At 45.2% G+C, this 9,857-nt stretch overlaps 1 protein-coding gene across 1 annotated transcript in view; it reads right to left on the bottom strand.

The window, feature by feature from the left end:
* Positions 1-1,422: 1,422 nt before the first annotated feature.
* Positions 1,423-9,857, bottom strand: part of LOC135824796 (hemicentin-1-like) — a 42,019-nt gene continuing 33,584 nt past the window's right edge. Inside the window, exon 5 of the mRNA XM_065337500.1 lies at positions 1,423-2,090. Within this exon, the coding sequence (XP_065193572.1) occupies positions 1,834-2,090 (257 nt within the window). The 3' untranslated portion in view covers positions 1,423-1,833. The remainder of the gene's footprint in view (positions 2,091-9,857) is intronic.

The following is a 9,857-nucleotide window of genomic DNA, read 5'->3' as shown; positions in this document are numbered from 1 at the left end:
AAGGAAAGTCCCGTTTGGAGAGGGAAACTCAGAGGCAGAAGCTGGTCACGGAGTCCTACTTGGCGTATCAAAAACGACTTGGGAAGGCTCTAGCCGGCACCGGTCTTACTGAGGCCGTTACTCGTTAGTTCAGCCGAGTCTCTGCAGCGGATCCAGATTGTGCGTTCTATGTTGCATAGCATGGGTGCAATATTATAGCGTTTTTCTTAGCCCGATACCGCAAGGTTCAGCAGTTTATATTCCATCCGGCGGAGCATTATCAGCATTATTTGGAGCATTATATGGCCTTTTGTGGAGCATTACCGAGAGCATTATATCCCATATTTCCGAGCATTATCCGCCAAAACCTAAATGCAACCCTTCGCGGTGGTCGAACTATTTACTTAGATTCTTTGCACGGTGGCGTCTCCCGTGCCCCCCGCCACTGTCGAAAGTCTCAAAGTTGATATATTATACATTTCTCGGCTTCGGCCATTAGTGTTATATCTCGGCTGTTTATCTCCTTCTCGGCATCTTCGGTAAGCCTGACGACTAATTTTTCATACTTTCACATCGGCGGCTTCGGCATAAGTCCATACACTCACGCATTTTCGCCAGCACAAGTCTAAGTCCGTACTATATTCTACACCTCTGCCGAACCAAAACCACAGCTTTCTTTAAAGTGTCGCCTGATGAGCTACAGACAGCGAAACCGGTCGGGACATGGACTTCACTTTACATGCATTCTAATAGTGCCCTAAAATGCGATAGCCTTGTGCAACTATAAAACCCTCACTCTGGTCGCCGAGGAATGCAGCCCTTTTCGTTGGTCGAACTATTTACTTAGATTCTTTGCGCGGTGGCGTCTCCTGTGCCCCCCGTCACTGTCGAAAGTCTCTAAGTTGATATACATTTTTCGGCTTCGGCCATTAGTGTTATATCTCGGCTGTTTATTTCCTTCTCGGCATCTTCGGTAAGCCTGGCGACTAATTTTTCATACTTTTACATCGGCGGCTTCGGCATAAGTCCACCAGCACAAGTCTAAGTCCGTACTATATTCTACACCTCTGCCGAACCAAAACCAAGCTAAAAACTCACTACATACCCCTACTCACATTTTTTTTGTTTTTAGTCTACGGCTTTCTTTAAAGCCTCCCCTGATGACCTACAGACAGCGAAACCGGTCGTGACATGGACTTCACTTTACATGCAGTCTAATAGTTCGACATCTCGCCGCCATGCTGCCCTAAAATGCGATAGCCTTGTCCATCTATAAAACCCTAACCCTAACCCTAACCCTAACCCTAGCCCTAACCCTAACCCTAACCCTAACCCTAGGCCCAAACGCGCCACCAATCCCAGCCTTACTTCAATTGGAGATTATAAGTATTCTCCTGGGATTGCCACTTTGTGCTCGCTCAGACAATTGCACACATGACATGCTTTTGAGAAAGAGTACAAGTACATTGAAGGATTTTCAAAATGGTCCTGGAAAACAGAAAGCATAAGGCAATTGTGCATTCAGAGGAGCGAAAGCGAACGGCTGAAATGTGCAATAATCACATTTGTGCAGAATTAGGCTAATCAGAAGGGCCTGCAGAAATATTACTTTTAATCTAGTACTTCGCTGGTGACGTACGAAAGCCGACTCAAATAGTCATTACATCCAAAAATTCTATTTTAACCCGCCTTTTAAGACAATGAATGACTTTTAGGCACAGTAACACTTGTCAAAGGGCAAACAATGAAAGCAGACGATGAAAGTTAAGCTACAATGCAGTGCACAAGGTAAAGGAAAGTGGAATGAACGGAAAACTATTCGTGCTGAGCTCAAGAGCATACAGGTGAATAGTGTTATATTGTTAACTCCTCTAAGGTTGGTACAATCCCGTGAGTAGCGCTGGCAGTGAGTGTAGTCTCTTCAAAAGCGACTTCATCCTCATAAGCTTCGTTTTGGGTCTGACCAATTTGCAGATGGACCTCAGGCAAATTGTATTTGTTTTTCATTCGCCTCAAGAAGACAATTGCCAATAGGAGCATAGCCAAAAGTCCGAAAGCCAATCCGCCGAAAGTACCACCAATAAGATGCAAAAGAGAGTAAGCCTGTAGGTCTGTCAAAAACAGAGATACACATGTAATGCAAAATGTTCAGTTTGACGAATTAGAGGTTGGTTCACATAAGCAAAATCAGCCCCGTAATACATCGGCGGTGAGCTAGCTCCCGATCAGTTGCGTATACGGTTCGAGTTCCAATTAGAGAGGTTCCGGGGTACGATTTTCCGTGCCAAAATCCGTATGGGCGCTACGGTTTTTTCCAGGGGTGCTCCATACGATTTTTCGGTACGGAGAATCCGTGTGGACTGGCTTTCATAAGAACCATGTTTCTTATGGAGATTTTGCGTCACCGGGTGCAGAACGATTTTTCGCGTACAAATTTGGTACGAGAAAATCGATTTTCCGCGGGAAGTTTTGATTTCGGTACAGATTTTCAAAGTATAAAGGCATAGCGCGGGAATGTGACATATTTGCGATCGTAACCTAGGCAATGACGGCAAACACATAAGTTCCGTACTCCGGAACATTTCACTGCTCAAAAACGACGTTTAAAAATCCGTAGAGCCGCTACGGATTGTGACACGAAAAATCGTACTGCGGAACCTCCCTATTATACTAAAAAGTAGTACAGAATATTCACAAATTCTACGACAGGTTTGCCGATTGAAGGTTAAAATTCTTTGTTTCTTCATTAGTTTAAGGTCATTCGATGATTGCCACTCGATGCTACCTTTTACAGGAGATACATGTTTATTGCAGTCTAGTAAGCGAAAGTCCGGCTCTCTCACCAGCTCAGTCGGGATTCTGCCGTGGTGACTCAATACCAGGTGACTCGACTTGTCCAAGACATAGCGACAAAGAGGAACTGTGGGGAGCACGTGGGAATGGTGTTTTTCGACTTGGCTAAGGCATTCGACACCGTATGGCATCGTGGCTTACTTGCCAAGTTGGAGGTCACCTTCCGGGTGGAGGATGCTGCCTTGCGTTGGATATCATCGTATCTGTCTGCTCGTTCTCAGGCTGTTCGCTTGTCCTATTTCTTGTCTGATCCCCTCCCTGTAACGTCTGGAGTGGCCCAAGGTTCCATTCTGGGTCCTTTGTTATTCTTGCTTTACGTTAATGACCTACCTTCAGTTGTCCCCGATGTTAGTTTGTATGCGGATGACACTGGCCTTATCTGTTCTGATTCCTCCCCTGCACATTTCCTCCTTACCATGCAGCATCGCATCAACAGCACTGTCATGTGGATGCGAACGTGGAAACTCCAGCCCAATTTAGACAAGACAGAAGCCATGTATATTTCTTCATCCCCTCCAGATCAACCATTATACTTCCCTAACTCGACTATGCCTATCCGTGTTGTTACTCAGCACAAACATCTCGGTGTGATGTTTGACTGCAAACTCTCTTGGGCTGCACATGTCAACTGTGTATGCAAGCGAATCAGTTCAGCATTAGGGGTGCTACGACCACATTGCACTCATTTGCCCATCCAGTGTAAACTATTATTTTATCAGTGCTATATTCTCCCTATATTCGACTATTGCGATACCGCTTGGTGTGGCCTTTCTGACGCAACTCTGAACCAATTAGAAGTCCACCATAGATTTTGAAGAAGGGCTGAGGCTTCCTGCAGCTTCATCTGTGAAAAGAATTCGGGTGGACACACCCATTCCCATAGCGCTGCATATCACATCCGAACCAGTTCCGTTATTTTACAACGTTTCGGCACTTGGCCATCATCAGGTAATAACAATCTTGGCCATCATCAGGTAATAACATTGTTATTACCTGATGATGGCCAAGTGCCGAAACGTTGTAAAATAACGGAACTGGTTCGGATGTGATATGCAGCGCTATGGGAATGGGTGTGTCCACCCGAATTCTTTCCACCATAGATTTATACTTAAAATTCTTTACAACAAGGATCGATGTTTTCCATCGGATGCCCTTTATCGACTTGCACACACTTCTTCTCTCTCCGTTCGTCATAAGCACCATCTCAGTACACTGGTTCATAAAATATTTCTTCATAAAACCCCTTCACACATGATGAAGTACAATTGGTTTTCGACAAGCTCAACCCGTAACGCGCTCATCCTGCCTCTTGTTAAGTCAGCCCAGTATCTAAAGTCCCCCTTGTTTTCCGGTTACTCTCATTGGTTACGGTCTGAAAACTTGTTCTTCTATTGGTCAGTTTAAAGATCTACTATCGCAACTGAACTAGACGCAATAATTATTATCGAAGAACATTCTCGAATACCTGGGTGATGCACGAATTTTGATTGTGCTCACTTCCGTTAATCGTTTTTCTTTGTAATTTTCCATTCATTTTTTTGCTTTGTTTTCCTAGCTTACTATTGCCGTGGCTGGCTCAACGCCCTTGTCCCAGGGGATTCTGTCCCTGCATATGCTTGTCACATGCTATGAGATTGTGTCTAATAATAATAATAATAATAAAATAATAATAATCTCTTTCCCTCAAACCAGTTACTAATAATAATAATAATAATAATAATTTGAAACTCGGATGTTGAGCCATAAATAAATGTAGAAAGGAAAACGACATAAGGATACGAGTTAAGAGTAACTCTCCATCACTGTAACTGGATACTATATACAGTCAGTGGTGGAGAGTTACTCTTAACTCGTATCCTTATGTCTTTTTTCTTTCTACATTTATTTATGGCTCAACATCCGAGTTTCAAATTGCACACCTGATGAGCCGTCACGAACTATACGGCGAAACGTACGTCGTGTGAAAAAAACTTGTTTTGTAGTCAACTAGTCCATCACAATGTCATGCATGAGGAGTACTGTAGGAGTTTGGCTTTCGGCTTGTACAATTCGTTTTCGCACAGCTTCCCCTTTCTTTACTTATCTTTGATATTTATGACCCACCCAAGTTGGGTGGTGTGCTGCTTTGCTGCTTCGAATTGTAGTTAGACCGCTTTGTCAAATATCGTACTGGTCACGTCATCGTCCAGTAACAGTCGACATTCTTTGTTCCGTTGGGACTGTAGCTTTTGCTCGTTTTCGTTGCGCTTGCCTTCCCCTCTTTGGTCTTTCCATAACCTTGAACCTTCCAAGTTGGAAGGCTGTCGGTTAGCGCTACGGGGATGTGTTGAAGTTAGGTGTCAGGACGTCGAATGTCTCAGTACTCTTGTCAGTTGTGTGCCTAGTCATTGCACTTTCTGACTGTATATAGTATCCCGTTACAGTGATGGAGAGTTACTCTTAACTCGTATCCTTATGTCCTTTTCCTTTCTACAATAATAATAATAATAATAATTAAGTGACCACTTGCCAATGTATGTTTTATTTGTTTCAAATGTATCTGTCTCATAACAGGGCATAGATTAACGGCCGGACATCGGACATTTTCCGGCCATTTTCGGCCACTGACTGGACGTTTTCAATTTCACCGGACATTATATCCGGTCAAAAAAGTAAAAAAAGAGCAGCGACCTTTCGACCTTTTTATGCAGAGTCGGGCTTTCTTCGGAGCTTTGTTGTACTAATTAAAAACAATCCAGAAAGATACTAATAAAGAGAAATGGAGTGAGAAGAAACAACACCTATGAAAATGATAATCCTAGCACTAAGGTAATAACAGGAAAAACTGCGAAAGCACTTAACGAACTTGTAAAGACTACTAGTATACTGTGACACAAGATATGACACCATGGCCAACCAGGGCCAAACAGACAGAACAAGCTGCTACTAGAACAATTTCAAACTAATAATGCTGTCCTTCTGGACACACAGATTAGGCTTATGAATACGTGGACAAACAGCTTCTAACACACTCAACTGCAACTTATAACCATGACGAGCACGGCACAAAACAGAAAAAGAAGAATCAGAATACACCTGGCAGCAATCAGGACGAGATACACATATCTCCATATCACATTTTTTCTTTCTTCCATGTTCTTCACTGCCTTCGTATCCACTCGTTTTTTGAATACAATAAAAGCCTTTGTGAAATGTCGGTTCAGCTCGTTCTGTTGATCGCAATTCTAATAATAATAATAATAATAATACAAAAAATGTATTATCTACGCATGCATCTACACAAGAGTCACCACCAGCCAATTAGGACATGTGTCAAAGTATTGAACGTTTTCGTTCCCTTCTTGTCAAAATACTACAGGGAATGATGGAAATAAGCTAAAAGACTACAACTATAAGGAAAAGAAGTTCAGAAATATATCACTTCAATTATGTGAAGAAATGACACAAAAAAAAGATGTGAAGAATCAAGAAAACAGCATGCAAATCCAATAAGTGACAAAAACGTAGTGACAAGAAAAAGAGAGAAATATCAAGAGATCTATTTCGCACCTTCACGACGAACAGTGCCAAACAACTGCAAAGACAACACATTCTCCTTCTGAACACAAAGCTCAGGGTCTAACTTACGTATGTACAAAGCTTCCAACACGGCAAGATGTAACAAAGACCTACCACGCGACAAAACAGAGAATACATCATCGGAATACCACTCACGACAACTAGCACTGCCCGACAGGTGACACTTGATTGCTGAGGTACCGTTTCCCTGACCTGACGACTTGGCCGTTGTCACCTCCGATATTGCCGCTTGCGAATCTCTCCCATTGCGCCCTGCGTCCCTGCAATTCCGCTTGCCTCGGTCGAGATCAGTGTGCTGCGTGTTGGAATTTGCCATCCGTTACTCCTGGCCTCTCGCTTTATGCAGATGACACCGCCCTTCACCGCTCAGCCTCCACCGAGCACGAACTAACGGCATCGCTCCAGCAGGGCATCAATGACGTGGTAAACTGGATGAAGATCTGGGAGCTACAGCCCAATGTTCAGAAGACCAAAGTGTTGTTTATTTCTGCACGTCCACCATCTGCGCCTTTGACGTTTCCGAACTGCACCCAGGCCCTGGAAGTTGTAACTTCTCACAGGCACCTGGGAATCGATGCCGTTAGTTCGTGCTCGGTGGAGGCTGAGCGGTGAAGGGCGGTGTCATCTGCATAAAGCGAGAGGCCAGGAGTAACGAATGGCAAATCATTCACGTACATCAAGAAAAGAAGGGGGCCAAGAATAGACCCTTGTGGTACACCTGTATTAACTGGACGATCCTCCGAAATCAGGCCGCCTGCTTTCACGGCTTGGGTCCGCATGCTCAGGTATGACGACAACCAGTTGTTGGTGCTGTAGGTGACACGGTAGCACGATCGTAGTTTTGCGATCAGCCCTCTATGCCATACCGAATCGAATGCTTTGGCCAAGTCGAAGAAGCAGAGACCTTGATGGCGCCTTTGGTGTCGCTGAGTGTACAGCTCCTGGACAATGCGGGTCAGCTGTAGCGAGATCGAGTCCCCACGACAGAAGCCAGACTGGTACTGAGAACGCGCTGGTGAGAAATGTTTATACAGAAGTTCAAGCTCCAAAGTAAATCACATACGCTACCTGTACAATTCATTTGGGTTTTGGATTGATTTTTATCATTGTTTTGGTTTTGGATTGATTTACTTTTTACTTCATTTTCATTTTCATTTAACTTGCCATATTTTGCGTGTGCATTTTTGCCTCTCCTTGTTCTTTTATTCCATGGCTGGTAGCCCTCATTCATAATATTGGTTGACACCATGCCATCCATGAATTGAGAACAATGATAATAATAATAATAAAACGCCAGACCAACCAGGACTCGAACCTGGGACCCTGCTTGTCATGAGCAATGCTCTAACCACTGAGCTATGGGACCAGGCTGAACCCAGAAGTGCCATCAGTATGTGTGGCACGTGTTGTGAGCTGCCTTTGGAGTGAAGGACTTGTCAGCGCCTTCTGGGATTGAGTTAATCAGCAGTGAGCAGATTTCTTTTTTGAAAGCAGGTCGGGAGGAGACGTCACGAATGCTAGCAGGGAGGGCATTGTAGTATTCTAGGGACTTGTACAGTGGGGAGTCTTTACAGCGATCGGTTCTGGAGGGTGGGAGGTGCTAAGTGCGTGCGTGTCGAAAGCTGTACTGGGCCGTAACTTGAGCGGGGATGTTGAGGATGCGTATGTGTTGTGGGGCATATTGGTATTTTATGGAGTGAGCAAGAAGGGTGAGCTTCACTTTGCGGCGAGAGAACATTGTCGGCCATTTGAGCCGATGAAGCAGTGTTGAATGATTCAGAGGAGTGTAGAGGGGGAGACGGAGGCAGATTCTGGCCGCCTTGTGCTGGAGTCGCTCAAGACGGTCAAGGGCTGCGATTGAGAGCGGGGTGACAGCAATGCATGCATATTCAATTATAGGCAGGATATATGTTTTGTAAATGAGAGAGAGTGATTTAGTGTGTAGAGTTGATTTGAGCCTAAAGAGAATATTGAAAGATTTTACGGCTTTCTTCAGCACAAAATCAAGGTGGGCTGACCATCTTAGGTCGTGCTGAAAGATGATGCCGAGGTGACGATGTTGTGTTACTGTTCTAGTAGGGTTTGCCCAAGTTTTATTTCGGGTAGTCGTGGTGGGGGTCGGTTAGCATGGTAGAACGGGAGGATGACGGTTTTCGTTTTATTGACTAGCAGGTGCCAGCGCTCTAGCCATTCTGCTGCGGCATCGATGCTTCTTTGTAGCGCAGCCTCACACTCAATGTAGCTGCCTGCAATGGCAATTAGTGCGGTGTCGTCCGCGAACTGGCTACACGAGGTTGTAGCATTTTCACAGGCAGTGGGCAGGTCAATGGTGTACGCCAGGAACAGAAGCGGTCCCAGGGCCGAGCCCTGGGGCACTCCCGCTGGTATTGGTATGAAGGCGGATGTTGTGCCTTCAACCTGCACCCGCTGTCTGTGTCCTGTCAAGTAGGCTTCGAGCCACTTGTGAGCCTTGCCGTTGACACCGTAGTGGCTCAGCTTTTTCAGCAAGCCTTGATGCCATACACGATCAAAGGCTTTACTAAGATCGAAGAAACACGTAACAACATGCTTCTCCGCATCCCTAGCTGTGGATATCTGGTGGACGATCCGTGCGAGTTGCAGTTCGGTCCTGTCTTGTTTCCTGAAGCTGGATTGGTTGGAGGGTAAGTGCGGTGCTATGTGATTGTACAGATGAGAGTGGACTATTTTTCTTGTGTTTTTAATATTATACTGAGCAGGGAGATGGGTCGGTAGTTGGTAGGATGGGAGGGGTTGCCCGACTTGGGGATGGGTGTAATAGTTGCGTCTTTCCAATCCTGTGGTATTTCTCCGGTTCTGAAGGACAGATTGTAGAGACTAGTGAGAGATGGGGAGATTTCCTTTGCAGTTTCTTTCAGAGCCGAGTTGGGATGTTGTCGAAGCCTGGGCTCTTGCCAGTGTCTAGACTGCTTAGAAGCTTCTCGACCTCTTCCACTGTTGCTGCTGTTGTATTTAGAGTATGACTGATGTCAGGGTTAGTGTTGATGTCTGGTGTTGTACAGGCAATCTTGTCGATGGACTGTTGGCTTTGGGAGATAAAGAACTTGTTGAGAGCTGTTGCCTTCTCCATAGCCGTGGCTGCAGTGGAGTTGGCTGTCGATAGTGTGGGAATTGTTTGCTTAGGCGGTTTCTTCAGGTGCTTCAGTAGACGGTGGAGGTTTGTACCCGTTGACGTTGTTTGCTGGACAAAATCGGACTTAGCCTGTCGCAAAAGAGCGGTTACTCGGTTACGCTGGGCTGTGTACAGTTTCCAATCTGAGTCTAGTTGGGTCGCCTTGTAGGTGCTGAACTGTTTGTGCTTTGTTTTGATCTGGCTGAGGAGATCCTTCGTCATCCAGGGACGAGTGGGCGTAGTATTTTTTGGGGATTTGCTTCTGGTCACTTGGCAGTGGTGCACGGCTAGTTTC

Source organism: Sycon ciliatum, chromosome 9 (assembly GCF_964019385.1).
Source record: "Sycon ciliatum chromosome 9, ocSycCili1.1, whole genome shotgun sequence".
NCBI classification, from domain to species: domain Eukaryota; kingdom Metazoa; phylum Porifera; class Calcarea; order Leucosolenida; family Sycettidae; genus Sycon; species Sycon ciliatum.
This window is presented reverse-complemented; position numbering and strand designations above follow the sequence as displayed.